The sequence below is a fragment of the Dama dama genome, chromosome 5 (assembly GCF_033118175.1).
Source record: "Dama dama isolate Ldn47 chromosome 5, ASM3311817v1, whole genome shotgun sequence".
In the NCBI taxonomy this organism is placed as follows: Eukaryota; Metazoa; Chordata; class Mammalia; order Artiodactyla; family Cervidae; genus Dama; species Dama dama.
In genome coordinates, this window is record NC_083685.1 from 81,531,454 (window position 1) to 81,547,801 (window position 16,348).

A 16,348-nucleotide genomic window follows, 5' to 3' on the forward strand; every position below is an offset into this window, starting at 1 on the left:
TTTTGAAATGTCATCATAGGAATTTTAGAAATATTTATGACTGTCTCTATTCCATACAACAGAGCTCGTCGGAAAAAAGGATCTGCTAGAAGATTTGGTCTACAGAAACTTTGGGAATGGTGCTTAGGACTTGTACAGATGAGTTCATTGCCATGGAGAGTTGTAATTGGCCGTCTAGGAAGGATTGGTCATGGAGAATTAAAAGGTAAAATTGTGTTTTTATTATTTAATACTTAAATTTCTGTTTTATGTTAATTCATATACTATTCAGATCATATCTAGGAATAGGTACTGAATAAAATGCAAAAGGTAATAAAAACCTAGTTTTCTGTCTTGCTCTTTAAAGAGGAACCACATATGTCTAGCTGCCAAATGGCCTAACTCAAATTTTAAGAGAACTTATTCCAATTTTAAATAAGTGCTATTACTACTATTCTTGCCATCTCCCAGTTTTATCCCCTTTCTGCTTATTAGTCAACTCATCCTATGTTCAATAGATACTGTTATCAGCATATACTGAAGTTAGGGGGTAAAAGATGTTGAGACCTATCAGTAATAGATTTTTGACTTGATGACTCTTGAGGAATACATTAATTTCAAAACCATTATGTTTTAACTTTTGTTCTCTAGGTTGTTAACAGTGCTTTTATTTTGGGTATTACTATTATTATTATTTACTGTTGATACCCACAGATTGGAGCTGTTTGCTGAGTCGTCGAAACCTGCAGTCTCTAAGTAAAAGGCTGAAAGACATGTGTAGAATGTGTGGTATATCTGCTGCAGACTCTCCTAGCATTCTCAGTGCTTGCTTGGTAGCAATGGAACCCCAAGGCTCTTTTGTTATTATGCCAGGTTAGTTATCTTTAGTTTATATCAGATTTAATTCTTTATGTACTTAAGTTTCTAAGTGTTATGTAAAATTGATTCTTCATTAATTAAAAGAAAAAATACCTTTCATTTTCTTTTCAGATTCTGTGTCAACTGGTTCTGTATTCGGAAGAAGCACCACTCTAAACATGCAGGCGTCTCAGCTTAATACCCCACAGGATATATCATGTACTCATATACTTGTGTTTCCAACTTCTGCTTCTGTGCAAGTAGCTTCAGCTACTTATACCACTGAAAATTTAGACTTAGCTTTCAATCCCAACAATGGTAAGTGAATTGGTCTCTGAAAAGTGAAGTCTCTCAGTCATGTCCGACTCTTTGCAACCCCGTGGACTGCAGCCCGCCAGGCTCCTCCATCCATGGGATTCTCCAGGCAAGAGTACTGGAGTGGGTTGTCATTTCCTTCTCCAGGGGATCTTCCCAACCCAGGGATTGAACCTGGATCTCCCGCATTGTAGGCAGACGCTTTAGCATCTGAGCCACCAGGGAAGTCAAATTGTTCTCTAGAGGTTTGCAAATATAAAATAAATCTGGGTGATTCTGACTGATTATAGACTGGATAATGCCTCTCAAAACATCTGTGTCCTGTGTATATTCCTGAAACCTGTGACTGTTAACGTTATATGCATGCTCTTGCAGATCTGAGAAAAGATCTAAGATGGAGAGATTACTCTGGCTTATGCAGGTGGGCCCGAAATGCAATCTTATATATCCATAGAAGAGGGAGACAGAGAGAAATTGACTGTACACAAAAGAGGAGAGGACCGTGTAGTGGCAACAGAGGAAATCAGAGTCAGAGAGAAATGACTATGCTGCTGACTTTGAAGATGGAGGAAAGAGCTTGAGCCAAGGAAAATAGGAATAGATGTTAGAAAAGACAAGGAAACAGATTTTTCCCCTGGAGCCTTGAGGGAGAGCATACCCCTGCCTGTACCTAGATTTCTGGCCTAATGACTAGCATTTTGATTTCAACCCAGTAAAACTGATTTTAGACTTCTGACCTCCAGAATTAGAAGAAAATAATGTTCGTTGTTTCAACAAGTTTGTGGAAATTTGTTAAACTGCTACAGGAGACTAATACCATTCTTCTACTTTATTGATATCAGAACTAATGCTGTGAATTATCCCATAAATATTTACTTATTTTTTGAATTGATTAATTAATTTGGCTACACTGAGTCTTGCTTATGGCATGCGGACTCTTAGTTGTGGCTTGTGGGTTCTAGTTTCCTGAATAAGAATCAGCCTCAGACTCCTGCATTGGGAGTTCAGTCTTAGTCACTGGACCACCAGGGAAGTCCCTGATGTTTGCTTACGTTAAAAGACAACATTGATCATAAAATATTTGTATAGTTTATGTACATACTGTTGAGTTACCTGTATGTAAACTTTGCAGGTCATTTTATATTCTATTCTATTTTGATTTACTAAAATAATAGAGTAATTTATAACTTTTCTAGATGTACTTATATAGATTGCATTTTAGTACAAGAGAAAATAAGTGATACTGCATTGTTTCTCTGAGAAAATGACACATCTCTAAAGTCAAAAGTATGGGTAATAATTATTCTCCTCTTTTAATGTGTATGCAGTAACTTGAATATTTTAATAATAAAGAATTAAGGAATTTGTGAAGCGACTTAACAGCAGTAGCAGCAGCAGTCTCATTTTAAATACATTTTCATTCCCAGCATTTGTGTTAGTTTCCTGTTGCTATTTGTAACAAATTACCACATGCTTATTGGCCTAAAACAACACACATTTATTTTCCTACAGTTGTGGAAATCAGAAGTCCAAAATTATTCTTACTGGGCTATAAATACAAAGTCAAGGCGTCTGCAGGGTTGATTCTTTCTAGAGGCTCTAAGGGAGAATCTGTTCCCTTGTCTTTGACAACTTCTAGAGACCATGTACATCTCTTGGTCATGGTCCCTTTTTTCATCTTCAGTGCCAGCAAGTTAATACAGTCACATCTTCAGTGACTCTAAGCATTCTTTAACCCTCTTGTTGGGACCCCTTTGGTTACATTGAACCCACCTGGATAATCCAGAATAATCTCCCCATCTCAAGACCTTTTGTTTGATCACATCTGTAAAGTTCTTTATCATAACATATTCACAGATTTCTGGAATTAGGATGTGGGCATTTTAGGGAGGGACCATTATTCAAAGCAGTCTCATGTTTATTTATGCATAGTTGATTATTTGTATCTTATCACAATACTTGGACATGGTATACATTCAGTAGATGTTGATTAAATTAACTTATTTTGGCTAAGATCCATTGTTTTAACCCTTTCTTGTAAATGACCGTGGGATATGAAAAATGGAGTATTTAATTTTTTCTTCCTTCTTCATAGATGGAGCAGATGGAATGGGTATCTTTGATTTATTAGACACAGGAGATGATCTTGACCCTGATATCATTAATATCCTTCCTGCATCTCCAACGGGTTCTCCTGTTCATTCTCCAGGATCTCATTACCCCCATGGAGGTGACACTGGCAAGGTAATCCTGTTATAAAAGTTCAGTTTATCTAAATGTCATTCATTATCTTAGTAATGGACTATATCAATGAGAAAGAACACTTTTTTCCCCTTGAAAATTAGCAAGAAAATTAAAACAGTCCGTTCATGTACTTCTACCACGGAGACATCAATAAGTTGAGTTGTACATTGTTAAGAGGGTCTTTAAGGTTCTGCTTTCTCTGACTTTGTATTTTCTAGACTACTTGGCATTAATCCTTCTTTAAGTTTTCCTGCTACTTCACCACAGCTTCTGGTTAGAAATAGAATTAGATTATCTGAAAAACAGGATATGACTCTAAGAGCTGCCACTCATATCAGAGCTGTGGACAAGGAACATAAAGGAAATAACTGATTTTCCCATAAAAATAGAAAGAGCACAGACCCCTCCCCTTTTTATTTTTACCACTTACGTTACGGAAACATTCTGTCTTGTCCTTCTGTTTGAACTCAAAATTATTTGAGCTTCATTTGAATAACATCATTATTTGAATGAAATTATATATGTAGTGGTTATTTGATTATTATAACATGCATATGTTTACATATGTTTAAAGAAGGATCTTCGTCTGACCTTACTTTGCATCCTTTCCTTTTTCTTTTTTAACTGGAAAAGAATTAAATGATGGGAAAAAAGAAACAAATAAGGAAAAGCACCAATAATCATACCACTTTTAATAGAACCAATTTTGTGGTTTCTTAGTTCCCAGATCAGAACTGAAACTGCATCCTTGGCAGAGAAAGCGTTGAGTCCTAGCCACTGGACCATCAGGGAATTCCCTTAGCAATTTTTTAATTACATTGATCCTTTACCATAGTTTGTTTTCATTGCTGTTCAGTTCCTAAGTCGTGTCCAATTCTTCACCACCCCATGGACTGCGACACGCCAGGCTCCTGTATCCTTCAGTGTCTCCTGGAGTTTGTTCAGATTTATGTCCATTGAGTCAGTAATACTATCTAGTTTGTTATATCATTCCCCAAATATTGGACACTTAAATCTTTTATTTTTTTTCTGTTGTAAGTAATAATTGCAGTGAACGTTTCTGTGTTGATATATCATTTTTCTTTTTACCTATTTCCTTAACATAAATAGCAAAGAATGCATTAACTAGTCTAAAGGCTATGATCCTTGCCATAATGCCTTCCAAATAACTCTTAACTGCATTTTATAGATAGTGCTACGTGAACAAAGATAAATTCAGTCCACCTTTTGGATTGGGATACAATCATGAATTAGTTGAGAGGGTATTAGGAAATAAGTTAGAAAGTTCGTTGAATGTTTTGTAAACTTTTGAGTCAGCTACAAAGATTTATACACACAGTCACACACTGAACATGGGCTTGACCTAATAATACAAACTTGTTAAAATAGTATATTTTCTTAAAACTCTTAAAATTCATTTATTTAATACTATTACTAATTAAGATACGTAGCAAATTGACTTTTTAAAATGTCCTTCAGTGGAGAAGGAGATGGCGACCCACTCCAGTATTCTTGCCTGGAGAATCCCATGGACGGAGGAGTGTGGCAGGCTACAGTCCATGGGGTCACGAGAGTTGGACACAACTTAGCAACTAAACCACAGGCATTTTAACACATTTTGCCAAATTTTCTATCTTTTTATTTTGAAATGATATTTATTGTAAGAGTTTGGAATGAAAATTATTGTTGAAAATAATTCAGATGACACTGGACCATTGCTGATGAATTTTATTAAATAAACAGATCTTATCTATAAAAGAAAATAAAATGTCCTTCAGTATTTTTTAAATTGAAGTAATTAGGTAATGAGACTGATAGTAATAAACCATTCTGTATTTATAGCTATTATGTAGCAAATGAACTAACATATTTTTAATTTTTCTCTTTTTAAGGGTCAAGGTACTGATCGACTACTTTCAACAGAATCTCATGATGAAGTAACTAATATTCTTCAGCAACCATTGGCCCTTGGTTACTTTGTATCAACTGCCAAAGCGGGTCCCTTACCTGACTGGTTCTGGTCAGCATGTCCTCAAGCACAATATCAGTGTCCCCTTTTTCTTAAGGTATTGCTCTTTTTTTTGTTTTCTGGCCAGTTCCTGAGTGATGCTGATTGACCGCTTAAGTCCTAAGAAGTATGGAAGTGAAGTCTTTAGCTTTTGTCTGAGGTCTTAAATGCATTGCCACATATAACTCTCTAGATAAAATAACAAAGAGAATAATTATGAAGCAACTCTAATTCTTAAATTTATATTAAGTTTAAACTTTTAAATAGCTTTAAATGGACTGTCTGAGACCTTTGCTCTTAATTAGTTTTAGCTGCACATTTAGAGTTTAGAGCTAGAAGAAACCTCCTTTTCATTTTCTTAGTGAGCATATTAACAGTTCAGAAAAACTCGTTTGTCCAGAGTCATAAATTGGTAGTAGACTTGATTAAAACCTGAATCATTTAATGATTATATGTTATTCTTTGAATTATAGCATAGTACACTCCTATTATGCCTCATTACTTTGAGAACTGAAGAAGGATTCATAATCTTTATAAAAATGTTTGCTGTTTAGGTGCATTTCCCTTCCTCCTTAAAAAAGCTTGCTAGCTTTGTATAAATTGCTGTGTTAAAACTATTGCGTGGTTTTCAAGTAATGGTATTCTCAGACCCATAGTGACTTATTTTATCAAAACAAATTCATTATCAAGTGATATAACAAGGTGGAGATAAATCATAAAATGGTAAAATGAAATGTGAAAGCCCTATCTAGAGTTTGTTCCTGCTGCTACTACTACTTTTCCAAAATAACAAATGAAGATCTGATTTCACTTATTCTTGTATAAACCTACCAGAAGTTGACTGGTTTATTCCATAAATTATGCTAACTTAACTACTTGCCAGCTGATTTTTATTTGTAGGGTAAAAGTTGAATAGTATGTACTTTAGTTTTTTAGGATTATATTTAGTGGGTACTTGAACCAATAAGCTTGTTGCTGTCTTTTAAGCCTGTTACTATTAAATATGATTCCCTTGGCTCACATATCATTGAGTCAGTGACATTTTGATTAAACAGTGAATTTCTGTAGCACATTAATGAAGGATACAAGAGCTGTTGATCTGAATTGACTGTTAGTGAGATAATATATTTAGAGAGTGTTGGCCAAGGTAATAGTTTTAGCACAAGACTTTTCTACCCCTTCCAGTATATGTGTAGTGGTCTTGTATCTCATTACAAGAATGTATTCCCAGGGGGATTTCTGCACTTCTGTAGTAGTCCTTGGAGTTTCTACAAAACAGAGGGTTCTTTGGTCCTTTAGGAAGTGCTCCATGTGCTTTCTGCTCTCTCTCTTTTGTTATTCCCATACACATTAAAAGCTCTGAAAAACAGCAGCAAATAATAGTGTTTCACAGAACATGTTTTTAAGAAACACCACTTTATAAGAAGTCCAAGGGACTATCCAGATTCTTTTCTACTCAATATTTATTTGCAGAGAGGATAGTGTAAAGTGGGCATTCACCCTCAGATACAGTGTAACAAGATTAGGACTTCTGGTCTGAATTACCAGGTAAGGCATAACTTACCATAATTTTGTTCACCTTTTTTTTTTTATACATTCCATTTTATTTCTATATCATAGGCAATAAAATCATTTGGTATGTTTCTCTTGGCTTGGGGAAAAAAAGGTTGTTACCTAGATGATTAAAAAAATCTTTTTATCATTGAAATTAGAGCACTACTACTAATTACATTCATTTATTTGTTGTAATCTGCCATATGAGAGACTTTTGCTTATAACTCATAAATCTAGGGCCCGTGGGCAGTTGAAACATATTTTTGATTATATTTCTAAATACACAACACAAAATTTTATACATATTATTGCAGTTGTAGAGGAGAGCGCATCTCAATATAAAATAATACCTTTTATAGTCGTACAGAGAATGAGATCTGTCAAGAGTTTCTGCAGTCAGTACTATGTCTTTTCATAGCTTAACACTGTTATATATTTTGACTTACAAACTAAACAGTTCACTTTCTTTGATTGAAATGTGAAGAAGAGTACCATATTCCTTTTTTTTACTCTTCATTGCCATACCTAAGTGAGTGTATGAGTTGTTACTAAACCTCCATTATGAAACTGAATGGACAAAAGAATGCATCTGTGCACTGTATTACTTAAGTTGCTCATCAGTCAGTTCAGTCACTCAGTTGCGACTCTTTGCGACCCCGTGGACTGCAGCATGCCAGGCCTCCCTGTCCATCACCAACTCCAGGAGCTTGCTCAAACTCATGTCCATCGAGTTGGGAGATGCCATCCAACCATCTCATCCTCTGTCATCCCCTTCTCCTCCTGCCTTCAATCTTTCCCAGCATCAGGGTCTTTTCCAATGAGTCAGTTCTTCACATCAGGTGGCCAAAGTACTGGAGTGTCAGCTTCAGCATCAGCCCTTCCAATGAATATTCAGAACTGATTTCCTTTAGGATGGACTGGTTGGATCTCCTTGCAGTCCAAGGGACTCTCCAGAGTCTTCCCCAACACCACAGTTCAAAAGCATCAATTATGCAGCACTCAGCTTTCTTTATGGTCCAACTCTCGCATCCATACATGACTACTAGAAAAACCATAGCTTTGACTAGATGGACCTTTGGCAGCAAAGTAATGTTTCTTCTCTTTAATATGCTGTCTAGGTTGGTCATAACTTTTCTTCCAAGGAGCATGCGTCTTTTAATTTCATGGCTGCAGTCAACATCTACAATGATTTTGGAGCCCAAGAAAGTAAAGTCTGTCACAGTTTCCTGTTTCCCCATCTATTTGCCATGAGGTGATGGGACGGGATGCCATGAACTTCATTTTTTGAGTGTTGAGTTTTAAGCCAACTTTTTCACTCTCCTCTTTCACTTTCATCAAGAGACTCTTCATTTCCTTTGTGCTTTCTGCCATAAGGGTGGTGTCATCTGCATATCTGAGGTTATTGATATTTCTCCTGGCAATCTTGATTTCCTGCTTGTGCTTCATCCAGCCACTGAAAGTAGCTCTGCATAAGATTTATAGCTTTACAGGTAAAATATGTGCATATGCTTGCTTCTGGTACTTTTTTCAGGCTTCCCAGGTGACTCTAGTTGTAAAGAACCCCCCTGCCAGTGCAGCAGACATAAGAGATGTGGGTTCGATCCTTGAATTGGGGAGATCCCCTGAAGGAGGGCATGGCAATCCACTCCAATATTCTTGCCTTGAAAATTCGCTGTGGACAGAGGAGCCTGGCGGGCTATGGTCTACAGGGTCTCAAGGAGTCAGACACACTGAAGCTACTTAGCACAGTACTCTTTCAGCCCTGGACCTAGGTTAATTCGCATAGTCTGTGTTACATACAGACTGTACTCAGGTTATCAGTTTTGTGCTTTCTTAAACATTTACTTCACACATCTGGGCAAGTTACACATAGAAAATAATTAGAAATCCTTTCTGTGGTCTCAAAAGCCATGAAACTGAACAAGTTTTGTTATGCACTTAAAAATTACATAATGAATTACACAAGAAGAATAGCCATGTTTATAGTGGCTCCCATTCACTACGTAAGTCTAAAATGTATTTCATCAAGGACGAGACCTTGGGCAGACGAGGCGACACCAGCAGATTTCCCGCTGGCTGACTGGCCCTGTTCCTTTCCAGGCCTCTCTGCACCTCCACGTGCCTTCAGTGCAATCTGACGAGCTGCTTCACAGTAAACACTCCCACCCCCTCGACTCAAACCAGACTTCAGACGTCCTCAGGTACCGTGCTGCTTACTGCTGAGCTTGGAAGGAATGGCATGTTCATCCTCACAGATTTTTCTCATGTTTGGCAGTAGTTTACAGTTGTTTTACCTTTGGATCTCTAGTTGAATTATTTATCATTCAGAATGAGTGCTTTCCTTTCTAATACATGTAATCTACCTCTGAGAACAATTTTAATGAAAATCAGTTTTCTTTAATCTCCCCAAGACCCTCTATTTCATACTTTAACTTTTTTTGTGTGTGTGACTTTTAATCTTATATGCCATCTTCGAATTTGCTTCCAAAATTTACAATGTAGGTACATATATGACTTACTTAGTTTACTTGCTTTTCAGGTTTGTTTTGGAACAGTACAATGCACTCTCCTGGCTAACCTGTGACCCTGCAATCCAGGACAGACGCTCATGTCTCCCAATTCATTTTGTGGTGCTGAATCAGTTATATAACTTTATCATGAATATGCTGTGATCTTCATTTGATGGAACTGTGCAAGAAAAGAACAAGGAAAAAGATTTTGCTGCAAGATTAAGTTACAGTTATCTTCTCAGTGAAAGTCATTTGTGATGGGGTCTAATTCTTATTACTTCAACAAATATTGTTTTGACTTGGAGGGAGGGGCGATAACCCTGTTATTTTTCATTGACTATACTGAACTCTTTAGGATGATGACTGATCATACACAACATATTATAACATTTTCGTAGCAAAATTAACCTTTTTTTTCCAGTCACAGTATTTGTGAAAAGTAATGAGCCATAGTACCCAGTCATGTTAAATGAATATTAAAAGCATGGAGAAGGAAACATGAGGAACAATGAATTTCAACATATGGCTTCAGAACATCAAGATGTTCTTGTATTGGATTATAGTATCTAGTATTCAAAAATGCCTGCATCTCTTATTTATTGTAAGTTTTTAAATGTATAAATTGTCTTATATTTCTTAACCTCTTTTATAAAAATTTTCCTAGAAGGTTTATACTGCCTTCTTGCTTTAAAGCAATTGGTCTAAAATATATGTAATCGTCTTAATTAAAAAGTTGCAGTAGGGTTGCTTTTAGAGTATTATTTTTTTGTAAGGGGGTGGGTGGGACAGTAAATTTGTATTGTCTTGATGTACAGTTTAATGGGGATAGAGGGGAAATAATGTCCATACCATTGTGTGTGGAGGATTTACAGCTAAGCTGTAGTTGCAGAGTACATGTACAGTAATGAAGTTCACTGTGTTTATAAATTGAAAAGGTACCGGGTCTTACAACATTTTATATATCAACCACACCTTTACAGAATAACATGATGGCAATATACAAGTGATATTGTTAGGTGGTTTAACTTAGAATAAAAATGAGAATTCTTCAGTTATATTTTGTACTATGGTTTAGGGCTATGACTAATATTTCAGGCCATTTCCAGTGAAAGAAACTTAGTTTTACAAGAAAAACATTTGCTACTGAATGCTTAAACTAATTTTGGTGTTTAATGTTACATGCTTAAAATTTTTTGTTTGTTTTAACAGTGGCACATCTAGGCATGGTAGTATTATTAATTATGAAAATTATCTTCAGGATCTGCTATAGGTTGAAATTTAGCCCAGCTCTAGGCATTTTACAAATTATTTTAAGAGCAGTCACTCTTGATTGTTTGACTCTTTTTTTTTTTAATTAAAGATTGGGAATGTGTATGAGAGTATGCATATGTATGGGTGTGTGTGTGCAATCAAACTGTGGTGTAAATAGATTCTCAGTGAATTCTGGTATTCAGACTATTCCACTAGTTAAAGAACCATTTTCTAAACCTAACCTGTTTCCTTTTGCCTTTTTTATTTATTTAATTTTCTTGGTTTGGAGATGACAGTCCCAAACACCAGAGTCTGTACTTTTCTATAACACAGCTCAGAAAAGGCAGGGCATATGCCAAGGAGGTTCTCACCTCCCTAAAGAAGGGACTTGAATTTTAGGGACTTTAATTCACCCCTTCCTTCAATACAGCTTTCCCTCTTCTTGTTTGCACATGCCAAGATAACTGCTTTTATGCAGCCTTTATCCCCTTAAAAAATCCTTTCTACAGTGCTGCTCACAAGAGAGTCCAAGTTAGCCTCCTACCTGTGTAGCTGACTTAAATTCACAGTCGCCAAGTCTACCTGTCTTTCTTGGAAGCAGTCTAGCTAAATTCTGAATTTGTATGTTCACTAATTCCCTACAAGGACAAAATGGATTGTATTTACAAAACTGTAATTTGGTATGTTTTGTTATTTTTTTTTTTAACTGAAACTTGTTTTGTAAATACTATATGCTTAGCTTAAATATCACTTTCTTATGAAAAATGTAACTTCTTCAAATTGTGTATATTAAAATATTAGCAAGTCTTGTTTTTCCTATAGAGAAAACACAATTGCTAACAAAGGTTTTCAATCATTTGTTCAAAATTATAATGCAATCCCAGTGGTCAGCCTATTTTGAAGTGAAAATTTAAAGGTCACATCTGTGCATTTGTTCTTAAATTATGCTAACACACTACAGATTATGTTGGCATGTTTTGTTCTGTACTTAAAAAAATACTTGTCTGAGATTTGAGGGGAAAGATGCTTATTTGAAATTTGTATTAAAATGGTATTCTTTTTTTATATATTTTATTATCTCAATAGTGACTCTTTAAAAAGTATACTCTCGGTTGTTTAAAATCACTAATCTATAGTAACCACACCTCAGTTTGAAAACAGATTTTTAAAAAATTATTCCCTGACAGTTTCTTTTTATATGGAGCCATAAGAAAGGAACCCATTACATGATTCCTTTTTATCTGGGAATCAAGGAATAGTTCCCAAATATATAGGATTTACTGATAAGACTTTTTTCTTCCCTTCATATATAAATTCACACTCAAATGGAAAATTATTAAATAGCCATTCAAAAAGGTTAGGAAACTTGTTTCAGAAAAAAACAAAAAATTAAGCCTTTCGTTCAGAATGATGGATCTGACTTACTAATGTAGTCACAGACAAGTATGGGTAGTTTTGTTTAAATAGGTAAGCAAAGTGATATACTTTATACCAGTTGATCACCAACACCATGACTTCTTTGTTACAGTGCTAATGTCTGTTTTTTGTGCAGTTATCCATTACAAAGCAGGGTGGGAGTTGAGTATTTTGGCATTTTAAAGGATTAGTTATATAATGTCTGCTTCCAGCCAGTGAGAAACATCTAGCCATACCTTTCTTATGCAAGCCATTCAGTTATCAGGACTGTGAATTAACACTGTATGAATAAATTTCTGTACACCTTATTGTTTGGCCAGAAGGCCACCAAGTGTACTTATATGTAATCCTTAAATTTTAAAGTAGCTGTAATTTTTAAATCTTTCTAACTTTTCTTAAACCACTAAAAATTAAGCTCTTACTACTTAGTCAACTATCCTCAGCTGTATTCGTACTCAATTGTCAGTATGGCACAGGTTACTGTATTAAAATATTCTCCTTTTGTCTTCATATTTACCTTCTGAGGTAATTTTTTAACTTAATGTGTTACTACAAAGATTTGCAGATCTTTAATCAAGCACTATGTTAATACTGTAATATCAAAATACTATGTTGCGTTATTTAAAATGTTCAAATTGAATACATTAAAACGAAGTTTTTAAATGCTGTTGCATCATATAATTTGCTACTCATCCACTATGGCATCACATATCAGTCTATTAATACATTTAATGTTGCATGAGTGATGTTTTGGTCTGGGTTTTCTCTTTGTCTAAATTAAGGAAAAATGTTTTTGACATAAAATTCTTTTGCTTCCCTGCACCCCTCAAAAAAGTCTGCTAGAAAATCTTAACCATTCAGTTTTTCTTGATGTTTTAATGGGCCCAGAACTGTGGTTTAAATTTATATATATATATATATATATGTTTTCTTTTTTGTGGAGTATTAATTTAAAACTGGATTTGGGACCTAAAATACTCCTCAGGTTGATGTATTCATGAAGTTTTAAAATAGCTTTAGTTTTCAGAGTAAACTGGATTTGTGGACCTTAAAGTTACTGAGTTTAAACTATAAATTGTAATGTCATTACTGGACATGTCAGCATCAGCTCTCTCAAAATAGCTTGGTCACTTTATGAAGGGGCGTTTTAAAGTTGTTTAGCAGTGACATTTAATATGGTCCAATTGCTTTTTTTTTTTTTAACGTGACAAAAAAAGAATAAGGAACAAACACTATTGCTGCCGAATGCCATAACACTGAGTTGTACAAATTGTGATTGAGGAAATGAAAAGGTTTATACTTTTTAAAAAAAACAAAAACAAAAAAAACTTCAAATGGAATAAATTATTCATGAAGCCTTCATTGTGGTGTCTCATTCTCTTGAAAATATTTCCATCTTAAATTCATGTAAAAAGTAGTAGTGGTATTTTTATGTCACTTATAAATGAAAAGGGGCAATCTAAAAACTGATAAGCTTTTCTTTGAAGTATTTTACTTTGTAAAAGATTTTAATCATACATCAGTGTATAGTATACAGGAAAATTGTATTTATACGTATAAATTCCTTTTAGGCTGATCAGATTCATATCAGTTTTCTAGTCTAAACAAGCTACCTTGAAATATTTTTAAAAATTGTACTATAAAAAATTGCATAAGTGTTATTGAAACATAAGCGAAGTAGGTGGGTGGGAGGTCCATTGGTTTGTTTTTGTTTTTTTTTGCAACACAGAATGGCTTGTGGGATCTTAGTTCCCAGACCAGGGATTGAACTTAGGCTTTCAGTAGTGAAAACGTGAGTCCCCACCACAGGACTACCAGAGAATTTCCAGACAAGTGTTGTTCACATATAAACGACCAATTGAAAAATAGCTCTGCCGATTTTGTTTAAGCAGCTGTTCAAAATATTTTTGTCCAAACTTAAGCTGAGTAAGGACAAATCCCAAAATTATTGTGCTTATTTTAAAATTGGTGGTCATTTCTGAAAGCAGAAGTAAAAAAAGAATCCTTTAAAAATGTGTGAATGTCATTGGAATTTCTATCTTAATTTTTTTTCTGTCAAGAGAAGACAGAAAAAAACTATAAATATGTATTTATATTACATCTGATTATTCTCTACCTTTTAAGACAATTTAGCACTCAGTTCAGTTCAGTCACTTAGTTGTGTCTGACTCTACAACCCCATGAATTGCGGCACACAAGGCCTCCCTGTCCATCACCAACTCCAGGAGCTTGCTCAAACTCATACCATTGAGTTGGAGATGTCATCCAACCATCTCATCCTCTTGACCCCTTCTCCTCCTGCCTTCAATGTTTCCAGCATCAGGGTCTTTTCCAGTGAGTCAGTTCTTCGCATCAGGTGGCCAAAGTACTGGAGTTGCAGCTTCTGTATCAGTCCTTCCAATGAATATTCAGGACTGATTTCCTTTAGGGTGGACTAGTTTGGTCTTGCAGTCCAAGGGACTCTCAAGAGTCCTCTCCAACACCACAGTTCAAAAGTATAAATTCTTCAGTGCACAGCTTTCTTTATAGTCTAACTCTCACATCCAAACATGACTACTGAAAAAAACCACAGCCTTAACTAGATGGACCTTTGTTGGCAAACTAATGTCTCTGCTTTTTAATATATTGTCTAGCCTGGTCACAGCTTTTCTTCCAAGGAGCAAGTGTCTTTTAATCTCATGGATGGAGTCAGCATCTGCAGTGATTTTGGAGCCCCACAAAATAAAGTCTCTCGCTGTTTCCATTGCTTCCCCATCTATTTTCCATGAAGTGATGGCCCCAGATGCCATGATCTTAGTTTTCTGAATGTTGAGTATTAAGCCAGCTTTTTCTCTCTCCTTTTTCACTTTCATCAAGAGATTCTTTAGTAGTTCTTCACATTCTGCCATAAGAATGGTGTCATCTGCATATCTGAGGTTATTGATATTTCTCTTGGCAATCTTGATTCCAGGTTATGCTTCATCCAGCCCGGCATTTCACATAATGTACTCTGAATATAAGTTAAATAAGCAGAGTGACAATATATAGCCTTGTTGTACTCCCTTCCTGATTTGGAACCAGTCTGTTGATCCTTGTCAAGTTCTAACTGTTGCTCCTTCACCTGCATGCAGATTTCTCAGAAGCAGGTAAGGTGGTCTGGTATTCCCGTCTCTTGAAGAATTTCCCACAGTTTTGTGATCCACAACAGTTAAAAACTTGGGTATAGCCAATAAAGCAGAAGTAGAGGTCTTTCTGGAATTCTCTTGCTTTCTCAATGATCCAGTTGATGTTGGCAATTTGATCTCTGGTTCCTCTGCCTTTTCTAAATCCAGCTTGAACATCTGGAAGGTAACAGTTCACAAACTTTGAAGCCTGGCTTGGAGAAGTTTGAGCATTGCTTTGCTAGCATGTGAGATAAGTGCAATTGTGCAGTAGTTTGTACATTCTTTGGCATTGCCTTTCTTTGGGATTGGAATGAAAAGTGACCTTTTCCAGTCCTGTAGCCACTGCTGAGTTTTCCAAATTTGCTGGTATATAGAGTGCAGCACTTTCACAGCATCGTCTGTTAGGATTTGAACTAGCTCAACTGGAATTCCATCACCTCCACCAGCTTTATTCCAATTGATGCTTCCTAAGGCCCACTTGACTTCGCATTCCAGTATTTCTGGCTCTAGGTGGGTGATCACACCATCGTGGTTATCTGGGCCATGAAGATCTTTTTTTGTATAGCTCTTCTGTGTATTCTTGCCACCTCTTCTTAATACTTTCTGCTTCTCTTAGGTCCATAGCGTTTCTGTCCTTCATTGTGCCCATCTTTGCATGAAATGTTGCCTTGATAACTCTGATTTTCTTGAAGCGATCTCTAGTCTTTCCCCTTCTATTGTTTTCCTCTATTTCTCTGCACTGATCACTGAGGAAGGCTTTCTTCTCTCTCCTTGCTATTCTTAGGAATTCTGCATTCAAATGGGCATATCTTTCCTTTTCTCCTTTGCCTTTCGCTTCGCTTCTTTTCACAGCTATTTGTAAGGCCTCCTCAGACAACCATTTTGCATTTTTGCATTTTTTTTTTCCTTGGGGATGGTATTAATCCCTGCCTCCTGTACAATGCACAAACTTCTGTCCATAGTTTTCCAGGTAGTCTGTCTATCAGATCTAATCCCTGAATCTATTTCTCACTTCCACTGTATAATCATAAGGGATTTGATTTAGGTCATACCTACACGGCCTAGTGCTT

At 35.8% G+C, this 16,348-nt stretch overlaps 1 protein-coding gene across 1 annotated transcript in view; it reads left to right on the top strand.

Annotated features, from left to right (window-relative positions):
* MED13 (mediator complex subunit 13) overlaps window positions 1-13,497 on the top strand; it is a 94,182-nt gene extending 80,685 nt beyond the window's left edge. Inside the window, exons 24-30 of the mRNA XM_061142687.1 lie at window positions 63-205; window positions 694-852; window positions 970-1,155; window positions 3,248-3,396; window positions 5,289-5,462; window positions 9,059-9,159; window positions 9,498-13,497. Coding sequence (XP_060998670.1) covers window positions 63-205; window positions 694-852; window positions 970-1,155; window positions 3,248-3,396; window positions 5,289-5,462; window positions 9,059-9,159; window positions 9,498-9,630 — 1,045 coding nt within the window. The 3' untranslated portion in view covers window positions 9,631-13,497. The remainder of the gene's footprint in view (window positions 1-62; window positions 206-693; window positions 853-969; window positions 1,156-3,247; window positions 3,397-5,288; window positions 5,463-9,058; window positions 9,160-9,497) is intronic.
* Window positions 13,498-16,348: the final 2,851 nt, after the last annotated feature.